The sequence below is a fragment of the Pituophis catenifer genome, unplaced genomic scaffold, assembly GCF_029215685.1.
Source record: "Pituophis catenifer annectens isolate HBS135680 unplaced genomic scaffold, rPitCat1.0.hap2 SCAF_15, whole genome shotgun sequence".
NCBI lineage: Eukaryota > Metazoa > Chordata > Lepidosauria > Squamata > Colubridae > Pituophis > Pituophis catenifer.
Window position 1 is genome coordinate 6,573,994 of NW_027256895.1, and position 26,326 is coordinate 6,600,319.

General features: G+C 36.6%; 2 protein-coding genes across 2 annotated transcripts; both read left to right on the forward strand.

The window, feature by feature from the left end:
• Positions 1-228: 228 nt before the first annotated feature.
• On the forward strand, positions 229-12,271 carry LOC139324814 (vomeronasal type-2 receptor 26-like). The gene is made up of 6 exons (XM_070954565.1): positions 229-254; positions 4,629-4,920; positions 5,039-5,890; positions 6,836-7,063; positions 9,578-9,704; positions 11,373-12,271. Exons 1-6 carry the CDS (start codon positions 229-231, stop codon positions 12,269-12,271), a joined length of 2,424 nt encoding a protein of 807 aa, XP_070810666.1.
• A 2,976-nt stretch (positions 12,272-15,247) lies between these two features.
• LOC139324815 (vomeronasal type-2 receptor 26-like) lies at positions 15,248-23,658 on the forward strand. The gene is made up of 6 exons (XM_070954566.1): positions 15,248-15,420; positions 16,025-16,316; positions 16,435-17,286; positions 18,224-18,451; positions 20,965-21,091; positions 22,760-23,658. The coding sequence occupies exons 1-6, from the start codon at positions 15,248-15,250 to the stop codon at positions 23,656-23,658; spliced, it is 2,571 nt and encodes an 856-aa protein (XP_070810667.1).
• The last annotated feature ends 2,668 nt before the right edge of the window (positions 23,659-26,326 follow it).

The following is a 26,326-nucleotide window of genomic DNA, read 5'->3' on the forward strand; positions in this document are numbered from 1 at the left end:
CCTTTCCAAGGACCTGAGATTGGCAGATGTGGATTTTTTTTTTCTAGGTTGTAAACTGCTCTAAATAAAGCATTTTGTGCAATTGACTGGTGTTGAATTTGTCAATACTGATGTTGTTTAAGTGAATCTCGAGATGTTTTGGGATAACACCCAAAGTGCCTACTACTATTGGTACTATCCAGGGGTGAAATGCTCCTGGTTCGGACTGGCTCGGGCAAGTAGGTAGCCATGGCGGCGGGCAATTCGGAGAACCGGTACGAAAATCCCTGCCCCTGTCCACTATGCCCAGCTGAGCCTGATCATCAGAGGCTTTTTTTCTTTTAAATGCCGCTGACGATCCAAGCTCTGACGATCCCAGCTGAGTTACCTGCCTATCAGGCAACTCAGCTTGGATCATCAGAGTCCTGTAAAAGAAAAAAAGTTTTTTTTTTTCCTTTTGGCTCTTTTGGCTCTGATGATCCCAGCTTTTAAAAAACCCTCTGCCGATCAGGCAAGTCAGCTGGGATTGTCAGAGCCTTTTGAAAGTGTTTTTTTTTTTACATGCTTTTACATGTAAAAAATAGTTTTATTTCTATACCGCCCTTCTCCCGAAGGACTCAGGGCGGTGTACAGCCAGTTTAAAAACACAAGACACAACAATAATTAAAAATTAAAATAATTAAATAGATTTGGCTGCTTTTTAACAATCCTGTAATCCTTTGCATTGGAAGGAGTTCAGACAACTTAATGGAGATGAGCATTTACTGGTCGGATGCCCTTCCTGATGTCTATATGGAGATCACAGCAGATATTTGGTCTGTCGTCTCCCCCCACCCCAAGAGAGAAATATCTGCCACTACCTAGGATTGAAATCACAGCCTCATGATTGTGAGGAGTGAAGTCCACCTTTAGGCCACCTTGCTATCTGTTAATATTAAGATGTATTTTGTTTACTCATTCCAAAATGAAAAATTTTTACAATGTAAAAAAGAAGTGGAGACTATAGAAAGAGGGCAGAGAAGAGCAACAAAGATGATTAGGGGACTGGAGGCTAAAGCATATGAAGAACGGTTGCAGGAACTGAGAATGTCTAGTTTAATGAAAAGAAGGACTTGGGGAGACATGGTAACTGTGTTCCAATATCTCAGGGGCTGCCACAAAGAAGAGGGAGTCAACCGATTCTCCAAAGCACATGAGGGTAGGACAAGAAGCAATGGGTAGAAACTAATCAAGGAGAGAAGTAACCTAGAACTAAGGAGAAATTTCTGGACAGTTAGAAGAATTAATCCAGAAGTTGTGAATGCTCGAACACTGGAAGTTTTTAAAGAAGGGGTTGGATAACCATTTGTCTGAAGTAGTGTAGGGTTTGCTGCCTAAGCAGGGGGTTGGACTAGAAGACCTCCAAGGTCCATTCTAACTCTGTTATTCTTTTCAAAATAACTGCACATACTGCTGCATTTTCAATTATTTTTCCAAGATTCTATAACTTAATCCATTCTCCTTTTCAACCCGGCAAAATAGCAAGACTTCATGAATTAAGCTTTCTTGGTTAGGAGATTAATTTATAGTCTACATAAACATCCACATGCACAATACATTCTCTGTCTCTCTCTGTCTCTGCCTCTCCCTCTCCCTCTCTCTCTCTCTCTCTCTCTCTCTCTCTCTCTCTGTCTCTATCTCTTTCTCTCTCTCTCTCTCTCTCTCTCTCTCTCTCTCTCTCTCTCTCTCTCTCTCTGCCTCTCTCTCTTTCTCTCTCTCTCTCTGCCTCTCTCTCTCTCTGTGTGTGTGTATGTGTCTGTGTGTGTCTATCTCTGTCTCTGTCTCTGTCTTTGTCTCTATCTCTATCTCTATCTCTATATCTATCTCTTTCTTTCTCTCTCTCTCTCTCTCTCTCTCTCTCTCTCTCTGTCTCTGTCTCTATCTCCTTGTCTCTCTCTCTCTCCCTCTCTCTCTTTCTCTCTCTCTCTCTCTCTGTCTCTATCTCTTTCTCTCTCTCTCTCTGCCTCTCTCTCTTTCTCTCTCTCTCTTTCTCTCTCTCTCTCTGCCTCTCTCTCTCTCTCTCTCTGTGTGTGTGTGTGTGTGTCTATCTCTGTCTCTGTCTCTGTCTCTATCTCTTTCTCTCTCTGTCTCTGTCTCTGTCTCTATCTCTTTGTCTCTCTCTCTCTCTCTCACTCCTTCTCTCTCTCTTTCTCTCTCTCTCTCTCTCTGTGCCTCTCTCTCTGTCTCTCTGTCTCTATCTCTTTCTCTCTCTCTCTCTGTCTCTCTCTCTCCCTCCCTCTCTCTCTCTCTCTCTGTCTCTCTCTCTCTCTCTCTCTCTCTCTGTGTGTGTGTGTGTGTGTGTCTATCTCTGTCTCTGTCTCTGCAACTCTCTCACATACACAGACACACAATTAGATTTGTCATTTTTGGGGGAAAACATGTGACATGATCAGAATCTGAATATCCTTTATATATAAAAAAGAATTGTGCTTTTTTGGACTCCTTCCATTCCCTACCATCCACCCAGAGCAGAAGAAGCTTTTGGGATGAGAAGTGAAACATCTTCAAAGAAAAACCAGAAAGTCAAGTTACCTCTTGAAAAAGCGCCTCTGGAAGGATGATGGCCTAGCTATAATAATGACTTCCAAACTTTCTGATATAATATATGACCTTATGGTGAACTGAAACTTTTAGTGTATCCCCTAGTATTTCTTAACTGTCATTTGAATGAAGAACAGAGTTGGAAGGCAGCATGGAGGTCTTCTAGTCCAACCCTCTGCTTAGGCAGGAAACCCTACACCACTTCAGACAAATGGTTATCCAACATCTTCTGAAAAACTTCCAGTGTTGAAGCATTCACAACTTCTGGAGGCAAGTTGTTCCACTGATTAATGATTCTAACTGTCAGGAAATTTCTCCTTAGTTCTAAGTTGCTTCTCTCCTTAATTAGTATCCACCCATTGCTTCTTGTTCTACCCTGAGGTGCTTTGGAGAAAGAATTCAGAAGGACAACATGATCAGGATTTGTAAGTTGATTTAAAACAAGTGAAGTAATTATGTTGAAATGGATAACTATATCCTGCTAAAGAGGAAGCTGAAGATTAGGGAGGCCCTGCTGCCTTATTGGAGACAGGAAGAAAGAAGGCAGGGTGAATCTTGCCTAGTTTATTTTTGGCAGGTTATTCTGTAATACATCATATCTTGAGCAAAAGTGATTAATATTAGTAAAAATTAAAGCCTCCAGAAGTAGGAATTAAAACATCCAAGAAAAGAATGTATAACTTTTTACTGAATGTATTTGAAGAACTATAGAAAAGTGAAAAAAAATATCTCCAAAATATCTTCCCAATTCTACTGTTTCAAGTATTTTCAAAGCAATCAGTCAATTATTAGGTGACCCAACAAAAGAGAGAAAGATGTTGGTCAGCTATGCAAAGAAAACAAGGCCAGCTTGCCAATGTTTCAAAGGTAAATTATATACCTTACACATAGCTGAAATCAGTTGGTTATCCCAGTAGGCCAAAACCTTCAAAGGTTCTCAGCAGAACGGAATAGGAATGGAGAAACAACCTATATAATTACTTCTAGAGCCACATGAGAGCACAAAGGGGTGGCTTCATGAGGTTTATTTCGGCAGATTCTTTTCCTCCTGTTTTATCTGCCAGAACTTCTCTTTGACTGAAATAGCAAATGTTCTGTGCAGAAGGAAATAGGAATTGAAAAATAGTCCTCATAAATATCATGGGAGCTGCATGGAGGCAGTAAAGGATAAGGCTGACTTTGTGAGATTCATTCCTCCTGTTTTATCTGCCACAACTTCTCTTTGAATGACAGACCCAGACATTTTCTCCATCACAATAGAAAGAAAGATGTTGTTCCTTTTGATGTTCTCCATGCACAGAGTAGCTACTCTAAGATGCCCTGCAAGTGAAGCTTTCCCTGTTCCACATGAGTGGTTCCAGCCTGGTGACCTCATCATCGGTGGGATGGTGTCTCACATTTTTTACACATTTTATGAAATTGAATTAAAGGACCATCGTTCTGTACAACTTTATCCCTTGCCAATGTAATATTTTTTTCCTTCAGATGTGTTCCCCAATTTTACTGAACTCCCCAATATTTCTTATATGATTAAAGGTTTTTATGACCATAATGCAGATTTTGTATCTTTCTTTGTATTTTGAGTATATCTGGATGTGGGAGAAGAAAGTTTTCTTTAAGTTAATATCTTTTTTGTGAAAATGCTTTAAAGTCTTAAAGTCTTTTTCATTCATACATTAAATGTTTGCCAAAATAAGTTTTTTTAAAGAATATTCGATGAGTTGAATTTTTTTTTAAAGATCTGCATTATGACTCCTCACAAAATATGCTAGCAGTAAATGCATGGTATTTGCTGAATTTGTTCATATTCTGTTTGTGCTAAACTGAAAGAAAATAAAAGTAGTAGCATGTAAAAAAGCTGACTATTCAATTTGCTGTAGTGCTTATTTATTGTAAGGCATGGAAATACATGGAAACACTATAAATTACTCCAGTATTTTATTATGTGCAATTCTCATCGTCCTACTTCCATCAGAGACAGAAATGTTTGTTCTTCATTTAGAAATGATGCCAAACTATAACAATGTTTAAATTTCTTAATCAATAAGTTTTTTTTAATTTATTGGCAGTATAGTCCCCAAATTCTACCAGCATGCCCTCGCCTTGGTCTTTGCTGTGAAGGAGATCAATGAAGACTCCCAGATCTTACCTAAGGTTACTCTTGGGTTCCACATCCATGACAGTTACTACAACCCAAGGATGACCTACCGTACCACTCTGGACCTGCTTTTCAAATCTAAGGGATTTTTTCCTAACTACAAATGTGATAGCCAGAAGAATCTCATGGCCATTATTGGAGGATTAGATGCTTCTACTTCTTCCTGTATGGCAGAAAGTATAAATCTCTTCAAAATTCCGCAGGTAATTTGGGGAGAGCAGTAAAAGATAAATTGGTTTTCTTTTTTAATGAACATTAGAGGTCATTCTCTAATATTTTTCCCTCCATCATCATGAATAATGACTCTCTTTCTTTGTTAAGCTGACCTATGGCTCCTTTGCCCAAGAAGAGCTCCAGGCTACTGAGTTCTCTTCACTTTATTACTTGGTCCCAAAAGAGGAGCATCAATACAGTGGAATTATACATCTTCTTCTCCATTTTGCATGGACCTGGATTGGAGTCTTTACATTCGATAAGAATAAGGGAGAACATTTCTTGCAGAAACTGAATCCGTTGCTTTCCCAAAATGGGATCTGTTTAGCCTTCACACAAAAGATTCCACACCAAGCCCCACTTGAAGATCTATCAGAATTTTTCGATCTAATGTCTACTATTTTTAATATACTGACAGATCAGAAAGCCAATGTTTTTCTTGTCTACGGCGAACTATTCACAATTCTGTGGCTCAGAAATATTGTGTTTTTACGTGATCCTGAAAACAAAAAGAGTGCGTCATTTAGGAAGGTTTGGATCTTGATGTTCCCAATTGATTTCACACTGACAGGATTTCAAAAGAGCTGGGATCTCCAGTTGTTCCACGGAGCTCTTTCCTTTACTGTTCAGTCAAGAGACGTTCAAGGCTTTAAAGAATTTCTTCAAGTGATCAAACCTTCAACCCACAAAGATGGATTTCTTCAAGATGTTTGGGAGCAATTGTTTGACTGTTCACTTTCAAATGAAGAATCACCCTCAATGATCGATGAAACTTGTAGCGGAGAAGAGAATTTGGATAATCTGCCTGGTGCTCTGTTTGAGTTGCAGATGACTGGCCAAAGCTACAGTATCTACAATGCTGTTTATGCAGTGGCACATTCATTGCATGAGGCAGTGAGATCTAGAGCCCCACACAGAGAAAGTCAAAGGTTTGAATTTCAAGCTCTGCAGCCTTGGCAGGTGATGCCTACATGCTATACATATGTTATGCATCTTACTTAAATTTAGTTGACCTCTTAATTTTAGTTCTGGTTTAAACAAAAATCTATATTTTGAAAGACATTCTCCATAACTATTAAAAATTGATCTGATCTAAGATTATCTAGATTAATATTTTCTGATACAAAAATAAGACGGTAATTAACAATTTTTAATATGTTAATTACCGTCTTATTTTTGTATCAGAAAATATTAATCTAGATAATCTTAGATCAGATCTAGATAAGCAACCTGGAATTAAGGAGAAACTTCCTAACAGCTAGAAGAATTAACCAGTGGAACAGCTTGCCACTACAAATTGTGGGTGCTCCATCACTGGAAGTTTCTAAGAAGGGACTGGACAGTCACTTGTCTACAATGGTATAGGTTCTCCTACTTGAGCAGAGGGCTGGTACTAGAAGACCTCCAAGGTCCCTTCCGGCTCTATTCTGATGAAAGATCAGACCAAACTAGATTTAGATAGATAGATAGATAGATAGATAGATAGATAGATAGATAGATAGATAGATAGATAGCTCGAGGATGGATGGATGGATGGATGCATGGATGGATGGATGGATAGATAGATGATAGATAGATAGATAGATAGATAGATAGATAGATAGATAGATGATACATAAAATAAGATTATGGATGGTGTAGGTTTGATTCATTGTTTAAGTAGTGAGTCTATATCATATTCAAAATATTGTTTTCATTTTGCTTTTATTGAATGAATTTTTCCCTATATTTCCTTAAAATCATTTATAGAGAAGATCTATAAAGTTCCATGCAATATGGATTGTCAATTTTCTCCATGTAGTTATTTGAGCATTATTGCAGGAATGGGAAGAATAAATAAATAAAATTTGAATATTATTATTAGCTCCTTCCAACTCCTTCTCTCTTTCATTCTCTTTGAAGTAGCTCCATCCATTTCTTCAAGGCATTTCTTTCAACAATTCTGCTGGGGAGAGAGTGTTCCTGAATGAGAAAGGGGAAACAACTGGAGGGTTCGACATCACCAACATGATCACTTTTCCAAACAGGTCCTTTCAGAGAGTTAGAGTTGGAAGGATAGATCCCAGTGCTCCAAAAGGGAAAAAAGTATTCATTAATGACGATCTGATTGTCTGGCATTCTGCTTTTAACCAGGTATGGACACATTGAATGGATTGTATTGTGATTCATTATGATATCATGAAGGTGTCTGTCTGTAAATCCATATTGAACACAGTCTCTGTATAAATCTATGTAATTTGTAAATCTAATTTCGGTTTTTGAAAGAAGAAAGGCATATTCTGAAAAAAAAATATTCTTCATTTACAAAACTGACATTACAATGAGAAAACATTTCATATTTGGATTGCAATTATCAATTGAAAAGATGTTGAAATCTATATAAATTATATATCAAATTTGATAAAATTCACTAACAGATTAAGAAGTCAAATATTGCTTCCTGCCATATTGGAGAAGAATTAGAAACTCTTTTAAAAATCTCTTAAAGTGATAAGAGCAGATGGGAACTTTTAAGGAGGATTTGTTTTTGTATAAGATGTTTTAGATCGACATTCAAAGAAAGTGGAACCCAGCAAAACTTAAAATTGGAATAAAGACAACTCGGAAACAACTAAATGTCACAGGAACTAATTGAAATGATTAAAACGATGCGCATATCATTCAAATTGGAAATAAATGAAATTGTTACAACGATGCATGGAAAACCTAAACGGAATGAACCAGAGACTGTGCTGGAACATACCCAAGTGGAAGAAACCAAGAACGAGAAACAAGAAAATAGTACTAAAAATAAAGTCATTGATTATGAAAAATTAAATGATTATGGTGGTAGTAACAGTGAAAAAAAGAGAAGACTTAGGAAAAAAAATAGTGGGAAAAAGGAAACAAAGGGAAGAAAAGGAAAAGGGAAAAAGTTACAAATGGAGATGCACTTTAAAGATTACATTGGGATTAACAATGAGAAAAATAGAGGTGTTAGAAAGAGACAAGGAATGAAAGAAGAGGGGAAGAGACCAAACATAAAAAAATGAAATGATTACACTGGGATTAACAGTGGTAAAGCAAGAAAGGTGAATAGGGGAAAAAGGAGGAGAGCAGTTGGAAATACAGGGCAAACTAGGAGAGCAAGGGCCTTTAAAATTGGGAAAAAAGGAAAAAGAGAAAAGAGAAAAAAGGGAAAAAGAAGAAAAGAGGATGGGATAAAGGATAGTAAGATTTATAACTATAAATGAATGGTAGTAAGTTTAATAGATGCAATTATAATATTTGGAATGTTTTTAATGGTAATAATGGAATTCAGCTAAAACATTTGAAATTATATCGTATTGATGTAGAAATGAATGACTTTAAAGTGAAATGTTATTTCACTTTAAATATAAATTCATATATTTGAATGCAATATTTGGATAAATTGGGGGCAGAAGAGAAATAGAAAAGAGGGAAGGAATGGGTTAAATATGAGCCTGGTTTAGCTCAACAGACAGAAGCACTGTAATTTAACACCAGCTGTCTGCAATTAAAGTAAGATCAAATCTCGCCAGGCTCAAGGTTGACTCAGCCTTCCATCCTTTCTAAGGTAGGTAAATTGAGGACCCAGTTTGTGGGGGCAATAAACTGACTTTGTATAAATATACAAAAGTATAAAGGCTATGGCTTAACGCACTGTAAGCCGCCCTGAGTCTCCGGAGAAGGGTGGCATATAAATCAAATTTAAAAAAAAAGATATGAAAAAGGGTATGGATATCAAGATTTATGAGTGGAATATTGGTATTTAGGGAAAATATGTCAATATATTTATATATATGGAAAATTGGGTTTATATACTTATGTAAATTGTAGCATTGTACTGTATTATTTGGTTAATCTGATAAAAAAGAAATAGAGAAGAGGGAAGGAAATGGGCTATATGTGTATAATTGTATGAATATTAAATATTTATAATTGGAATAATGAAATTTAGGAAAAATATTTGAAATTATATTATGGTTAAATTGGAAAAAAAGAAATGGAAAAGGGGGAAGGAAATGAGTTATATATTTAAGTGTATGAAAATTAAGATTTGTAATTGCAATAATAGAATCTAGGGAAAATATGTCAAAACTGATAAAAAAGAAATGGAAAAGAGGGATAATTGTAAAACTGCTGACTATTAAATATCTATGATTGGAATGATGGAATATAAGGAAAATATTTGAAATTATATTGTATTGTGAAAAGGGAGTAATGGGAGAATATTTGAATAAGATAATTTAGAGTTAGGTTTAGATATTTGAAAAATGATTGATTTCAATTTAAAGGGTTTCCATTTGAAAAAAGTAAAGAGAGGAGTGGAAAAAATGATTAGGATTAGAGATTAAGGCAATAATTGGTAATATTGTTTATATATTAGAAGAAATAGAAGGAAATAAAATAAAATAGAAGGAAAATAAAATAAAAAATTAGAGAGAAAGAATTTTATAGCTAAAAGTGAAATATATAAAATGGTGTTTGAGAAACTGAAAGCGGTACAAATTGTGATTTGGCAGAAAAAAATGCATTGTTTGTTTGTTTCTATGTGTGTTTGAAAAAAATAAAAAACTTTCATTAAAAAAAAAAGAAACTCTTTTAAAAATCTCCCTTTGAAAAAGCTTTCATATTTATGACCAGGTACTTCCAATTTCTCTGTGTAATGACCATTGCTCCCCCGGATACTGGAAGAAAGGAATGGAAGGAAAACAATTCTGTTGCTACGACTGCGTTCCATGTCCAGAAGGGAAGATTTCAAATCAAAAGGGTAAGTTAGACATTCCATCAAGTTTCATTAGATAGATTTAAGCAAATTGGAATGCACTACATTGGGATGTATATAATTAAAAGTTTTCACAAATTCTTCAGGCTGAAAATATATTTCTGCACTGTGGATTACAGCCCGTTGTTCAGGAGTCAACATTTGCCTATAAGATTTTAAGAGGTAGTCTTTCCAAATGGAGGCCCAAAATAGTGTATATATCCATTCAGCCATAGATCGTCTATCATCACATGATCTCTTATCTTTTTAGTTACTTTTCACATTTTCAACCTCATTTGCTGTTCTTTTCCCTAAGATTGTTAACAAATTGATAGGAAAGACTGAGCTGTGATGGTGCAGTGGTTAGAATTTAGCATTGCAGGCTAATTCTGCCGACCTGCCAGAGTTACGCGGCACTAGGGATTCTAACCGTTGAACTGCTGACCTTTATGATTGACAAGCTCAGCGTCTTAGCCACTGAGCCACCGCATCCCCTAAAAGTATGATTGAAGGACCACTAATGTCCACTCTTCAAAGACTCTACTTCAAATTGAAATAAACAATGACAGATGTGTTTTTTTTTTCGTTGTTTTTTGTTTACAAATGATAGTATAAAATTGCAACCAAACCCTTTGATACGCTGAGGTCCATTTTAACCATGAGAGAACTAAGACATTTTCCTTCTTCATCTGCCATTTTCTAGATCTTATCTTCCACCAAAACCTGAAAGCAAGAGAAAAGAGCTTCAGCAAACAAATGGAGATTTGTGAATGGATTAGATATTCCAACCACAAAGGGAAATAGAGTGGGTGTTTTTAGAACCAATTAATACTTTCTATATAGAACACAGAAGCACACAAAAGATCAGGCTGGAGTTCAGGCTATTATCTTGTTTTAATGGTAAATGTAGGTGATTTATTTTATTCGTTCGACCCAACCTTTTATTCTCAAATAAAAAGACTAATGTTTCTTTACCTTGCTCATCTTTTAGAGTTTAAAATTTAGAAGAGGTTAAAAAGATTATATTGATTGTACTTCAGAGTTAAGGGTCGCGGTGGCTCAATGGCTAAGACACTGAGCTTGTCGATCGAAAGGTCAGCAGTTTGAATCCCTAGTGCCACGTAACGGGGTGAGCTCCTCTTACTTCTGCCAACCAAGCAGTTAGAAAATACGTAAAAAATGCAAGTAGAAAAACAGGGACCACCTTTGGTGGGAAGGTAACAGCGTTCCGTGTGCCTTTGGCGTTGAGTCATGCCGGCCACATGACCACAGAGACGCCTTCGGACAACACTGGCTCTTCGGCTTTGAAACGGAGATGAGCACCGCCCCCTAGAGTCAGCAACGACTAGCGCATATGTACAAGGGGAACCTTACCTTTATTTTTACTTCAGAGTTAGTATCTCTGTTCCTCTTACTATCATTACAGTTTTCTTCTCTATGCTTTGGAAAAATTAATAAAGCAATAATGGTCCTTAATGATTTCAATGGATAATTGTCTTTCCCACTTTACTTGTGAATTCTAAAGCATAGAGCAGAGGAAGAACTGCCTTTTCATTGACAAATGATCACACTGGTGCTCAATGGAGACAAGTCAAGATGAATCACAACCATCATCCACTATGATTTTCAAAAGCATGGATGGCATAGATGACAAATTCTTCACTTTTCTTCCAGATACAGATGACTGTTTTGAATGTCCACAAGATCATTATCCAAATAAAGAAAAGAAAGGATGCATCCTGAAATTGCTGGTCTTTCTAACTTTTAAAGAAACCTTAGGAATTGGTTTGGCCTCAACTGCTCTTTGTTTCTTCTTCTTGACAGCTTGGGTATTTGGAGCATTTATTAAGCACCGGGAGACTCCCATTGTCAAAGCCAACAACCGGTCCCTCACCTACACCCTCCTTGTCTCTCTTCTCCTCTGTTTTCTCTCCTCTTTGTTGTTCCTCAGTCAACCTGATAAGGTGACCTGCCTTCTCCGACAACCAACTTTTGGCATCACCTTCTCAGTGGCCATTTCTAGCGTCCTGGCCAAAACCATCACTGTGGTTGTAGCTTTCATGGCCACTAAACCGGGATCTCAGATGAGGAAATGGGTGGGGAAAAGATTGGCCTTTTCTATTGTCCTTTCATGCTCTCTATTAGAAGTATGTATTTGTATAATTTGGTTGTCAACATCTCCCCCATTCCCTGAGTTGAACATGCACTCAGAGATCCAAGAAATGATTTTACAATGCAATGAGGGTTCAGCTTTCTTCTTCTATTGTGTCTTGGGCTACATGGGTATCTTGGCCATTGCCAGCTTTATTGTGGCTTTCCTTGCCCGTAAATTACCTGACAGCTTTAATGAAGCCAAGTTCATCACTTTCAGCATGTTGGCCTTTTGCAGTGTGTGGATCTCCTTCTTTCCAGCCTATCTAAGCACAAAAGGGAAAGCCATGGTAGCTGTGGAGGTCTTCTCCATCTTGGCCTCTAGTGCTGCATTACTAGGATGCATATTCTTGCCAAAGTGCTACATCATTGTTTTGCGGCCTAAACTCAACCACCGGGAGCAACTCATGAAGAGAAAATAGTACCCAATGTTGTCTTTTTTCCTAGTAAAAAATGCTGACAACAAAAAATAAAAGGACCATTTGCTATTTACAGAAACCATGTAGTTTTGATTTTGGCCTAAGAAGATATATGGAGGTTTATTTTTATAACGGTTCATCATGCAAGTTAGGTGTTCAGAGTGGATTTGGCAGGTTTTTTTCACACATCAAATCCTTTCCAAGGACCTGGGATTGGCAGATGTGGATTTTTTTTTTTTTTGTAGGTTGTAAACTGTTCTGAATAAAGCATCTTGTGCAATTCACTCATGGTCAGTTTGTCAATACCGATGTTGTTTAAGTGAATGTCCAGATGTTTTGGGATAACACCCAAAGTGCCTATTACTATTGGTACTATCTTAGCTTTATTTTGCCCCAGTCATTTTTTTTTTCTTTTTAACAATCCTGTAATACCTTGCATTGGAAGGAGTTCAGACAACTTAATGGAGATGAGCATTTACTGTCCGGATGCCCTTCCTGATGCCTATATAGAAATCACATATTTGGTCTGTCATCCACCCCCTCCCCCAGACAGAAATATCTTCCGCTACCTAGGATTGAAATCACAGCCTCCTGATTGTGTGGAGTGAGGTCCACATTTAGGCCACCTTGCTATCTGTTAATAATAAGATATATTTCGTTTACTCATTCGAAAATGAAAAAAATTTACGATGTAAAAAAGATGTTGAGACACTAGAAAGAGTGCAGAGAAGAGCAACAAAGATGATTAGGGGACTGGAGGCTAAAACATATGAAGAACCATTGCAGGAACTGTGGATGTCTAGTTTAATGAAAAGAAGGACTTGGGGAGACATGGTAACTGTGTTCCAATATCTCAGGGGCTGCCACAAAGAAGAGGGAGCCAAACTATTCTCCAAAACACCTCAGGGTAGGACAAGAAGCAATGGGTGGAAACTAATCAAGGAGAGAAGTGACCTAGAACTAAGGAGAAATTTCTTGACAGTTAGAACAATTAATCAGTGGAAAAACTTGCCTCCAGATGTTGTGAATGCTCGAACACTGGAAGTTTTCTAAGAAGGGGTTGGATAACCATTTGTCTGAAGTAGTGTAGGGTTTGCTGCTAAATCAGGGGGTTGGACTAGAATACCTTCAAGGTCCATTCTAACTCTGTTATTCTTTTCAAAATAACTGCACATACTGCTGCATTTTCAATTATTTTTCCAAGATTCTATAACTTAACCCATTCTCCTTTTCAACACGGCAAAATAGCAAGACTTCATGAATTAAGCTTTCTTGGTTAGGAGATTAATTTATAGTCTACATAAACATCCACGTGCACAAAACATTCTCTGTGTCTCTGTCTCTGTCTCTGTCTCTGTCTCTGTCTCTCTGCCTCTCTTTCTCTTTCTCTCTCTCTTTCTCTACCTCTCTCTCTCTGTGTGTGTGTGTGTGTGTGTGTGTGTCTATCTCTGTCTCTCTCTCTGTCTCTGCAATTCTCTCACATACACAGACACACAATTAGGTTTGTCATTTTTTGGGGGAAACATGTGACATGATCAGAATCTGAATATCCTTTATATATAAAAAAGAATTGTGCTTTTTTGGACTCCTTCCATTCCCTACCATCCACCCAGAGCAGAAGAAGCTTTTGGGATGAGAAGTGAAACATCTTCAAAGAAAAACCAGAAAGTCAAGTTACCTCTTGAAAAAGCGCCTCTGGAAGGATGATGGCCTAGCTATAATAATGACTTCCAAACTTTCTGATATAATATATGATCTTATGGTGAACTGAAACTTTTAGTGTATCCCCTAGTATTTCTTAACTGTCATTTGAATGAAGAACAAAGTTGGAAGGCAGCTTGGAAGTCTTCTAGTCCAACCCTCTGCTTAGGCAGGAAACCCTACACCACTTCAGACAAATGGTTATCCAACATCTTCTGAAAAACTTCCAGTGTTGGAGCATTCACAACTTCTGGAGGCAAGTTGTTCCACTGATTAATGATTCTAACTGTCAGGAAATTTCTCCTTAGTTCTAAGTTGCTTCTCTCCTTAATTAGTTTCCACCCATTGCTTCTTGTTCTACCCTGAGGTGCTTTGGAGAAAGAATTCAGAAGGACAACATGATCAGGATTTGTAAGTTGATTTAAAACAAGTGAAGTAATTATGTTGAAATGGATAACTATATCCTGCTAAAGAGGAAGCTGAAGATTAGGGAGGCCCTGCTGCCTTATTAGAGACAGGAAGAAAGAAGGCAGGGTGAATCTTGCCTAGTTTATTTTTGGCAGGTTATTCTGTAATACATCGTATCTTGAGCAAAAGTGATTAATATTAGTAAAAATTAAAGCCTCCAGAAGTAGGAATTAAAACATCCAAGAAAAGAATGTATAACTTTTTACTGAATGTATTTGAAGAACTATAGAAAAGTGAAAAAGAATATCTCCAAAATATCTTCCCAATTCTACTGCTTCAAGTATTTTCAAAGCAATCAGTCAATTATTAGGTGACCCAACAAAAGAGAGAAAGATGTTGGTCAGCTATGCAAAGAAAACAAGGCCAGCTTGCCAATGTTTCAAAGGTAAATTATATACCTTACACATAGCTGAAATCAGTTGGTTATCCCAGTAGGCCAAAACCTTCAAAGGTTCTCAGCAGAACGGAATAGGAATGGAGAAACAACCTATATAATTACTTCTAGAGCCACATGAGAGCACAAAGGGGTGGCTTCATGAGGTTTATTTCGGCAGATTCTTTTCCTCCTGTTTTATCTGCCAGAACTTCTCTTTGACTGAAATAGCAAATGTTCTGTGCAGAAGGAAATAGGAATTGAAAAATAGTCCTCATAAATATCATGGGAGCTGCATGGAGGCAGTAAAGGATAAGGCTGACTTTGTGAGATTCATTCCTCCTGTTTTATCTGCCACAACTTCTCTTTGAATGACAGACCCAGACATTTTCTCCATCACAATAGAAAGAAAGATGTTGTTCCTTTTGATGTTCTCCATGCACAGAGTAGCTACTCTAAGATGCCCTGCAAGTGAAGCTTTCCCTGTTCCACATGAGTGGTTCCAGCCTGGTGACCTCATCATCGGTGGGATGGTGTCTCACATTTTTTACACATTTTATGAAATTGAATTAAAGGACCATCGTTCTGTACAACTTTATCCCTTGCCAATGTAATATTTTTTTCCTTCAGATGTGTTCCCCAATTTTACTGAACTCCCCAATATTTCTTATATGATTAAAGGTTTTTATGACCATAATGCAGATTTTGTATCTTTCTTTGTATTTTGAGTATATCTGGATGTGGGAGAAGAAAGTTTTCTTTAAGTTAATATCTTTTTTGTGAAAATGCTTTAAAGTCTTAAAGTCTTTTTCATTCATACATTAAATGTTTGCCAAAATAAGTTTTTTTAAAGAATATTCGATGAGTTGAATTTTTTTTTAAAGATCTGCATTATGACTCCTCACAAAATATGCTAGCAGTAAATGCATGGTATTTGCTGAATTTGTTCATATTCTGTTTGTGCTAAACTGAAAGAAAATAAAAGTAGTAGCATGTAAAAAAGCTGACTATTCAATTTGCTGTAGTGCTTATTTATTGTAAGGCATGGAAATACATGGAAACACTATAAATTACTCCAGTATTTTATTATGTGCAATTCTCATCGTCCTACTTCCATCAGAGACAGAAATGTTTGTTCTTCATTTAGAAATGATGCCAAACTATAACAATGTTTAAATTTCTTAATCAATAAGTTTTTTTTAATTTATTGGCAGTATAGTCCCCAAATTCTACCAGCATGCCCTCGCCTTGGTCTTTGCTGTGAAGGAGATCAATGAAGACTCCCAGATCTTACCTAAGGTTACTCTTGGGTTCCACATCCATGACAGTTACTACAACCCAAGGATGACCTACCGTACCACTCTGGACCTGCTTTTCAAATCTAAGGGATTTTTTCCTAACTACAAATGTGATAGCCAGAAGAATCTCATGGCCATTATTGGAGGATTAGATGCTTCTACTTCTTCCTGTATGGCAGAAAGTATAAATCTCTTCAAAATTCCGCAGGTAATTTGGGGAGAGCAGTAAAAGATAAATTGGTTTTCTTTTTTAATGAACATTAGAGGTCATTCTCTAATATTTTTCCCTCCATCATCATGAATAATGACTCTCTTTCTTTGTTAAGCTGACCTATGGCTCCTTTGCCCAAGAAGAGCTCCAGGCTACTGAGTTCTCTTCACTTTATTACTTGGTCCCAAAAGAGGAGCATCAATACAGTGGAATTATACATCTTCTTCTCCATTTTGCATGGACCTGGATTGGAGTCTTTACATTCGATAAGAATAAGGGAGAACATTTCTTGCAGAAACTGAATCCGTTGCTTTCCCAAAATGGGATCTGTTTAGCCTTCACACAAAAGATTCCACACCAAGCCCCACTTGAAGATCTTTCAGAATTTTTCTATCTAATGTCTACTATTTTTAATATACTGACAGATCAGAAAGCCAATGTTTTTCTTGTCTACGGCGAACTATTCACAATTCTGTGGCTCAGAAATATTGTGTTTTTACGTGATCCTGAAAACAAAAAGAGTGCGTCATTTAGGAAGGTTTGGATCTTGATGTTCCCAATTGATTTCACACTGACAGGATTTCAAAAGAGCTGGGATCTCCAGTTGTTCCACGGAGCTCTTTCCTTTACTGTTCAGTCAAGAGACGTTCAAGGCTTTAAAGAATTTCTTCAAGTCATCAAACCTTCAACCCACAAAGATGGATTTCTTCAAGATGTTTGGGAGCAATTGTTTGACTGTTCACTTTCAAATGAAGAATCACCCTCAATGATCGATGAAACTTGTAGCGGAGAAGAGAATTTGGAGAATCTGCCTGGTGCTCTGTTTGAGTTGCAGATGACTGGCCAAAGCTACAGTATCTACAATGCTGTTTATGCCGTGGCACATTCATTGCATGAGGCAGTGAGATCTAGAGCCCCACACAGAGAAAGTCAAAGGTTTGAATTTCAAGCTCTGCAGCCTTGGCAGGTGATGCCTACATGCTATACATATGTTATGCATCTTACTTAAATTTAGTTGACCTCTTAATTTTAGTTCTGGTTTAAACAAAAATCTATATTTTGAAAGACATTCTCCATAACTATTAAAAATTGATCTGATCTAAGATTATCTAGATTAATATTTTCTGATACAAAAATAAGACGGTAATTAACAATTTTTAATATGTTAATTACCGTCTTATTTTTGTATCAGAAAATATTAATCTAGATAATCTTAGATCAGATCTAGATAAGCAACCTGGAATTAAGGAGAAACTTCCTAACAGCTAGAAGAATTAACCAGTGGAACAGCTTGCCACTACAAATTGTGGGTGCTCCATCACTGGAAGTTTCTAAGAAGGGACTGGACAGTCACTTGTCTACAATGGTATAGGTTCTCCTACTTGAGCAGAGGGCTGGTACTAGAAGACCTCCAAGGTCCCTTCCGGCTCTATTCTGATGAAAGATCAGACCAAACTAGATTTAGATAGATAGATAGATAGATAGATAGATAGATAGATAGATAGATAGATAGCTCGAGGATGGATGGATGGATGGATGCATGGATGGATGGATGGATAGATAGATGATAGATAGATAGATAGATAGATAGATAGATAGATAGATAGATGATACATAAAATAAGATTATGGATGGTGTAGGTTTGATTCATTGTTTAAGTAGTGAGTCTATATCATATTCAAAATATTGTTTTCATTTTGCTTTTATTGAATGAATTTTTCCCTATATTTCCTTAAAATCATTTATAGAGAAGATCTATAAAGTTCCATGCAATATGGATTGTCAATTTTCTCCATGTAGTTATTTGAGCATTATTGCAGGAATGGGAAGAATAAATAAATAAAATTTGAATATTATTATTAGCTCCTTCCAACTCCTTCTCTCTTTCATTCTCTTTGAAGTAGCTCCATCCATTTCTTCAAGGCATTTCATTCAACAATTCTGCTGGGGAGAGAGTGTTCCTGAATGAGAAAGGGGAAACAACTGGAGGGTTCGACATCACCAACATGATCACTTTTCCAAACAGGTCCTTTCAGAGATTTAGAGTTGGAAGGATAGATCCCAGTGCTCCAAAAGGGAAAAAAGTATTCATTAATGACGATCTGATTGTCTGGCATTCTGCTTTTAACCAGGTATGGACACATTGAATGGATTGTATTGTGATTCATTATGATATCATGAAGGTGTCTGTCTGTAAATCCATATTGAACACAGTCTCTGTATAAATCTATGTAATTTGTAAATCTAATTTCGGTTTTTGAAAGAAGAAAGGCATATTCTGAAAAAAAAATATTCTTCATTTACAAAACTGACATTACAATGAGAAAACATTTCATATTTGGATTGCAATTATCAATTGAAAAGATGTTGAAATCTATATAAATTATATATCAAATTTGATAAAATTCACTAACAGATTAAGAAGTCAAATATTGCTTCCTGCCATATTGGAGAAGAATTAGAAACTCTTTTAAAAATCTCTTAAAGTGATAAGAGCAGATGGGAACTTTTAAGGAGGATTTGTTTTTGTATAAGATGTTTTAGATCGACATTCAAAGAAAGTGGAACCCAGCAAAACTTAAAATTGGAATAAAGACAACTCGGAAACAACTAAATGTCACAGGAACTAATTGAAATGATTAAAACGATGCGCATATCATTCAAATTGGAAATAAATGAAATTGTTACAACGATGCATGGAAAACCTAAACGGAATGAACCAGAGACTGTGCTGGAACATACCCAAGTGGAAGAAACCAAGAACGAGAAACAAGAAAATAGTACTAAAAATAAAGTCATTGATTATGAAAAATTAAATGATTATGGTGGTAGTAACAGTGAAAAAAAGAGAAGACTTAGGAAAAAAAATAGTGGGAAAAAGGAAACAAAGGGAAGAAAAGGAAAAGGGAAAAAGTTACAAATGGAGATGCACTTTAAAGATTACATTGGGATTAACAATGAGAAAAATAGAGGTGTTAGAAAGAGACAAGGAATGAAAGAAGAGGGGAAGAGACCAAACATAAAAAAATGAAATGATTACACTGGGATTAACAGTGGTAAAGCAAGAAAGGTGAATAGGGGAAAAAGGAGGAGAGCAGTTGGAAATACAGGGCAAACTAGGAGAGCAAGGGCCTTTAAAATTGGGAAAAAAGGAAAAAGAGAAAAGAGAAAAAAGGGAAAAAGAAGAAAAGAGGATGGGATAAAGGATAGTAAGATTTATAACTATAAATGAATGGTAGTAAGTTTAATAGATGCAATTATAATATTTGGAATGTTTTTAATGGTAATAATGGAATTCAGCTAAAACATTTGAAATTATATCGTATTGATGTAGAAATGAATGACTTTAAAGTGAAATGTTATTTCACTTTAAATATAAATTCATATATTTGAATGCAATATTTGGATAAATTGGGGGCAGAAGAGAAATAGAAAAGAGGGAAGGAATGGGTTAAATATGAGCCTGGTTTAGCTCAACAGACAGAAGCACTGTAATTTAACACCAGCTGTCTGCAATTAAAGTAAGATCAAATCTCGCCAGGCTCAAGGTTGACTCAGCCTTCCATCCTTTCTAAGGTAGGTAAATTGAGGACCCAGTTTGTGGGGGCAATAAACTGACTTTGTATAAATATACAAAAGTATAAAGGCTATGGCTTAACGCACTGTAAGCCGCCCTGAGTCTCCGGAGAAGGGTGGCATATAAATCAAATTTAAAAAAAAGATATGAAAAAGGGTATGGATATCAAGATTTATGAGTGGAATATTGGTATTTAGGGAAAATATGTCAATATATTTATATATATGGAAAATTGGGTTTATATACTTATGTAAATTGTAGCATTGTACTGTATTATTTGGTTAATCTGATAAAAAAGAAATAGAGAAGAGGGAAGGAAATGGGCTATATGTGTATAATTGTATGAATATTAAATATTTATAATTGGAATAATGAAATTTAGGAAAAATATTTGAAATTATATTATGGTTAAATTGGAAAAAAAGAAATGGAAAAGGGGGAAGGAAATGAGTTATATATTTAAGTGTATGAAAATTAAGATTTGTAATTGCAATAATAGAATCTAGGGAAAATATGTCAAAACTGATAAAAAAGAAATGGAAAAGAGGGATAATTGTAAAACTGCTGACTATTAAATATCTATGATTGGAATGATGGAATATAAGGAAAATATTTGAAATTATATTGTATTGTGAAAAGGGAGTAATGGGAGAATATTTGAATAAGATAATTTAGAGTTAGGTTTAGATATTTGAAAAATGATTGATTTCAATTTAAAGGGTTTCAATTTGAAAAAAGTAAAGAGAGGAGTGGAAAAAATGATTAGGATTAGAGATTAAGGCAATAATTGGTAATATTGTTTATATATTAGAAGAAATAGAAGGAAATAAAATAAAATAGAAGGAAAATAAAATAAAAAATTAGAGAGAAAGAATTTTATAGCTAAAAGTGAAATATATAAAATGGTGTTTGAGAAACTGAAAGCGGTACAAATTGTGATTTGGCAGAAAAAAATGCATTGTTTGTTTGTTTCTATGTGTGTTTGAAAAAAATAAAAAACTTTCATTAAAAAAAAAAGAAACTCTTTTAAAAATCTCCCTTTGAAAAAGCTTTCATATTTATGACCAGGTACTTCCAATTTCTCTGTGTAATGACCATTGCTCCCCCGGATACTGGAAGAAAGGAATGGAAGGAAAACAATTCTGTTGCTACGACTGCGTTCCATGTCCAGAAGGGAAGATTTCAAATCAAAAGGGTAAGTTAGACATTCCATCAAGTTTCATTAGATAGATTTAAGCAAATTGGAATGCACTACATTGGGATGTATATAATTAAAAGTTTTCACAAATTCTTCAGGCTGAAAATATATTTCTGCACTGTGGATTACAGCCCGTTGTTCAGGAGTCAACATTTGCCTATAAGATTTTAAGAGGTAGTCTTTCCAAATGGAGGCCCAAAATAGTGTATATATCCATTCAGCCATAGATCGTCTATCATCACATGATCTCTTATCTTTTTAGTTACTTTTCACATTTTCAACCTCATTTGCTGTTCTTTTCCCTAAGATTGTTAACAAATTGATAGGAAAGACTGAGCTGTGATGGTGCAGTGGTTAGAATTTAGCATTGCAGGCTAATTCTGCCGACCTGCCAGAGTTACGCGGCACTAGGGATTCTAACCGTTGAACTGCTGACCTTTATGATTGACAAGCTCAGCGTCTTAGCCACTGAGCCACCGCATCCCCTAAAAGTATGATTGAAGGACCACTAATGTCCACTCTTCAAAGACTCTACTTCAAATTGAAATAAACAATGACAGATGTGTTTTTTTTTTCGTTGTTTTTTGTTTACAAATGATAGTATAAAATTGCAACCAAACCCTTTGATACGCTGAGGTCCATTTTAACCATGAGAGAACTAAGACATTTTCCTTCTTCATCTGCCATTTTCTAGATCTTATCTTCCACCAAAACCTGAAAGCAAGAGAAAAGAGCTTCAGCAAACAAATGGAGATTTGTGAATGGATTAGATATTCCAACCACAAAGGGAAATAGAGTGGGTGTTTTTAGAACCAATTAATACTTTCTATATAGAACACAGAAGCACACAAAAGATCAGGCTGGAGTTCAGGCTATTATCTTGTTTTAATGGTAAATGTAGGTGATTTATTTTATTCGTTCGACCCAACCTTTTATTCTCAAATAAAAAGACTAATGTTTCTTTACCTTGCTCATCTTTTAGAGTTTAAAATTTAGAAGAGGTTAAAAAGATTATATTGATTGTACTTCAGAGTTAAGGGTCGCGGTGGCTCAATGGCTAAGACACTGAGCTTGTCGATCGAAAGGTCAGCAGTTTGAATCCCTAGTGCCACGTAACGGGGTGAGCTCCTCTTACTTCTGCCAACCAAGCAGTTAGAAAATACGTAAAAAATGCAAGTAGAAAAACAGGGACCACCTTTGGTGGGAAGGTAACAGCGTTCCGTGTGCCTTTGGCGTTGAGTCATGCCGGCCACATGACCACAGAGACGCCTTCGGACAACACTGGCTCTTCGGCTTTGAAACGGAGATGAGCACCGCCCCCTAGAGTCAGCAACGACTAGCGCATATGTACAAGGGGAACCTTACCTTTATTTTTACTTCAGAGTTAGTATCTCTGTTCCTCTTACTATCATTACAGTTTTCTTCTCTATGCTTTGGAAAAATTAATAAAGCAATAATGGTCCTTAATGATTTCAATGGATAATTGTCTTTCCCACTTTACTTGTGAATTCTAAAGCATACAGCAGTAGAAGAACAGCCTTTTCATTGACAAATGATCACACTGGTGCTCAATGGAGACAAGTCAAGATGAATCACAACCATCATCCACTATGATTTTCAAAAGCATGGATGGCATAGATGACAAATTCTTCACTTTTCTTCCAGATACAGATGACTGTTTTGAATGTCCACAAGATCATTATCCAAATAAAGAAAAGAAAGGATGCATCCTGAAATTGCTGGTCTTTCTAACTTTTAAAGAAACCTTAGGAATTGGTTTGGCCTCAACTGCTCTTTGTTTCTTCTTCTTGACAGCTTGGGTATTTGGAGCATTTATTAAGCACCGGGAGACTCCCATTGTCAAAGCCAACAACCGGTCCCTCACCTACACCCTCCTTGTCTCTCTTCTCCTCTGTTTTCTCTCCTCTTTGTTGTTCCTCAGTCAACCTGATAAGGTGACCTGCCTTCTCCGACAACCAACTTTTGGCATCACCTTCTCAGTGGCCATTTCTAGCGTCCTGGCCAAAACCATCACTGTGGTTGTAGCTTTCATGGCCACTAAACCGGGATCTCAGATGAGGAAATGGGTGGGGAAAAGATTGGCCTTTTCTATTGTCCTTTCATGCTCTCTATTAGAAGTATGTATTTGTATAATTTGGTTGTCAACATCTCCCCCATTCCCTGAGTTGAACATGCACTCAGAGATCCAAGAAATGATTTTACAATGCAATGAGGGTTCAGCTTTCTTCTTCTATTGTGTCTTGGGCTACATGGGTATCTTGGCCATTGCCAGCTTTATTGTGGCTTTCCTTGCCCGTAAATTACCTGACAGCTTTAATGAAGCCAAGTTCATCACTTTCAGCATGTTGGCCTTTTGCAGTGTGTGGATCTCCTTCTTTCCAGCCTATCTAAGCACAAAAGGGAAAGCCATGGTAGCTGTGGAGGTCTTCTCCATCTTGGCCTCTAGTGCTGCATTACTAGGATGCATATTCTTGCCAAAGTGCTACATCATTGTTTTGCGGCCTAAACTCAACCACCGGGAGCAACTCATGAAGAGAAAATAGTACCCAATGTTGTCTTTTTTCCTAGTAAAAAATGCTGACAACAAAAAATAAAAGGACCATTTGCTATTTACAGAAACCATGTAGTTTTGATTTTGGCCTAAGAAGATATATGGAGGTTTATTTTTATAACGGTTCATCATGCAAGTTAGGTGTTCAGAGTGGATTTGGCAGGTTTTTTTCACACATCAAATCCTTTCCAAGGACCTGGGATTGGCAGATGTGGATTTTTTTTTTTTTTTGTAGGTTGTAAACTGTTCTGAATAAAGCATCTTGTGCAATTCACTCATGGTCAGTTTGTCAATACCGATGTTGTTTAAGTGAATGTCCAGATGTTTTGGGATAACACCCAAAGTGCCTATTACTATTGGTACTATCTTAGCTTTATTTTGCCCCAGTCATTTTTTTTTTCTTTTTAACAATCCTGTAATACCTTGCATTGGAAGGAGTTCAGACAACTTAATGGAGATGAGCATTTACTGTCCGGATGCCCTTCCTGATGCCTATATAGAAATCACATATTTGGTCTGTCATCCACCCCCTCCCCCAGACAGAAATATCTTCCGCTACCTAGGATTGAAATCACAGCCTCCTGATTGTGTGGAGTGAGGTCCACATTTAGGCCACCTTGCTATCTGTTAATAATAAGATATATTTCGTTTACTCATTCGAAAATGAAAAAAATTTACGATGTAAAAAAGATGTTGAGACACTAGAAAGAGTGCAGAGAAGAGCAACAAAGATGATTAGGGGACTGGAGGCTAAAACATATGAAGAACCATTGCAGGAACTGTGGATGTCTAGTTTAATGAAAAGAAGGACTTGGGGAGACATGGTAACTGTGTTCCAATATCTCAGGGGCTGCCACAAAGAAGAGGGAGCCAAACTATTCTCCAAAACACCTCAGGGTAGGACAAGAAGCAATGGGTGGAAACTAATCAAGGAGAGAAGTGACCTAGAACTAAGGAGAAATTTCTTGACAGTTAGAACAATTAATCAGTGGAAAAACTTGCCTCCAGATGTTGTGAATGCTCGAACACTGGAAGTTTTCTAAGAAGGGGTTGGATAACCATTTGTCTGAAGTAGTGTAGGGTTTGCTGCTAAATCAGGGGGTTGGACTAGAATACCTTCAAGGTCCATTCTAACTCTGTTATTCTTTTCAAAATAACTGCACATACTGCTGCATTTTCAATTATTTTTCCAAGATTCTATAACTTAACCCATTCTCCTTTTCAACACGGCAAAATAGCAAGACTTCATGAATTAAGCTTTCTTGGTTAGGAGATTAATTTATAGTCTACATAAACATCCACGTGCACAAAACATTCTCTGTGTCTCTGTCTCTGTCTCTGTCTCTGTCTCTGTCTCTCTGCCTCTCTTTCTCTTTCTCTCTCTCTTTCTCTACCTCTCTCTCTCTGTGTGTGTGTGTGTGTGTGTGTGTGTCTATCTCTGTCTCTCTCTCTGTCTCTGCAATTCTCTCACATACACAGACACACAATTAGGTTTGTCATTTTTTGGGGGAAACATGTGACATGATCAGAATCTGAATATCCTTTATATATAAAAAAGAATTGTGCTTTTTTGGACTCCTTCCATTCCCTACCATCCACCCAGAGCAGAAGAAGCTTTTGGGATGAGAAGTGAAACATCTTCAAAGAAAAACCAGAAAGTCAAGTTACCTCTTGAAAAAGCGCCTCTGGAAGGATGATGGCCTAGCTATAATAATGACTTCCAAACTTTCTGATATAATATATGATCTTATGGTGAACTGAAACTTTTAGTGTATCCCCTAGTATTTCTTAACTGTCATTTGAATGAAGAACAAAGTTGGAAGGCAGCTTGGAAGTCTTCTAGTCCAACCCTCTGCTTAGGCAGGAAACCCTACACCACTTCAGACAAATGGTTATCCAACATCTTCTGAAAAACTTCCAGTGTTGGAGCATTCACAACTTCTGGAGGCAAGTTGTTCCACTGATTAATGATTCTAACTGTCAGGAAATTTCTCCTTAGTTCTAAGTTGCTTCTCTCCTTAATTAGTATCCACCCATTGCTTCTTGTTCTACCCTGAGGTGCTTTGGAGAAAGAATTCAGAAGGACAACATGATCAGGATTTGTAAGTTGATTTAAAACAAGTGAAGTAATTATGTTGAAATGGATAACTATATCCTGCTAAAGAGGAAGCTGAAGATTAGGGAGGCCCTGCTGCCTTATTAGAGACAGGAAGAAAGAAGGCAGGGTGAATCTTGCCTAGTTTATTTTTGGCAGGTTATTCTGTAATACATCGTATCTTGAGCAAAAGTGATTAATATTAGTAAAAATTAAAGCCTCCAGAAGTAGGAATTAAAACATCCAAGAAAAGAATGTATAACTTTTTACTGAATGTATTTGAAGAACTATAGAAAAGTGAAAAAGAATATCTCCAAAATATCTTCCCAATTCTACTGCTTCAAGTATTTTCAAAGCAATCAGTCAATTATTAGGTGACCCAACAAAAGAGAGAAAGATGTTGGTCAGCTATGCAAAGAAAACAAGGCCAGCTTGCCAATGTTTCAAAGGTAAATTATATACCTTACACATAGCTGAAATCAGTTGGTTATCCCAGTAGGCCAAAACCTTCAAAGGTTCTCAGCAGAACGGAATAGGAATGGAGAAACAACCTATATAATTACTT

Bases quoted from the DNA above. Each gene is read 5' to 3' on its own strand.
- LOC139324814 (XM_070954565.1), top strand. From the start codon at position 229: ATGGCGGCGGGCAATTCGGAGAACCG. The intron at 255-4,628 runs GTACGAAAATCC...ATTTATTGGCAG, and splicing joins GCGGGCAATTCGGAGAACCG to TATAGTCCCCAAATTCTACC. The intron at 4,921-5,038 runs GTAATTTGGGGA...TTCTTTGTTAAG, and splicing joins ATCTCTTCAAAATTCCGCAG to CTGACCTATGGCTCCTTTGC.
- LOC139324815 (XM_070954566.1), top strand. From the start codon at position 15,248: ATGCACAGAGTAGCTACTCTAAGATGCCCTGCAAGTGAAGCTTTCCCT. The intron at 15,421-16,024 runs GTAATATTTTTT...ATTTATTGGCAG, and splicing joins CAACTTTATCCCTTGCCAAT to TATAGTCCCCAAATTCTACC. The intron at 17,287-18,223 runs GTGATGCCTACA...TCTTTGAAGTAG, and splicing joins AAGCTCTGCAGCCTTGGCAG to CTCCATCCATTTCTTCAAGG.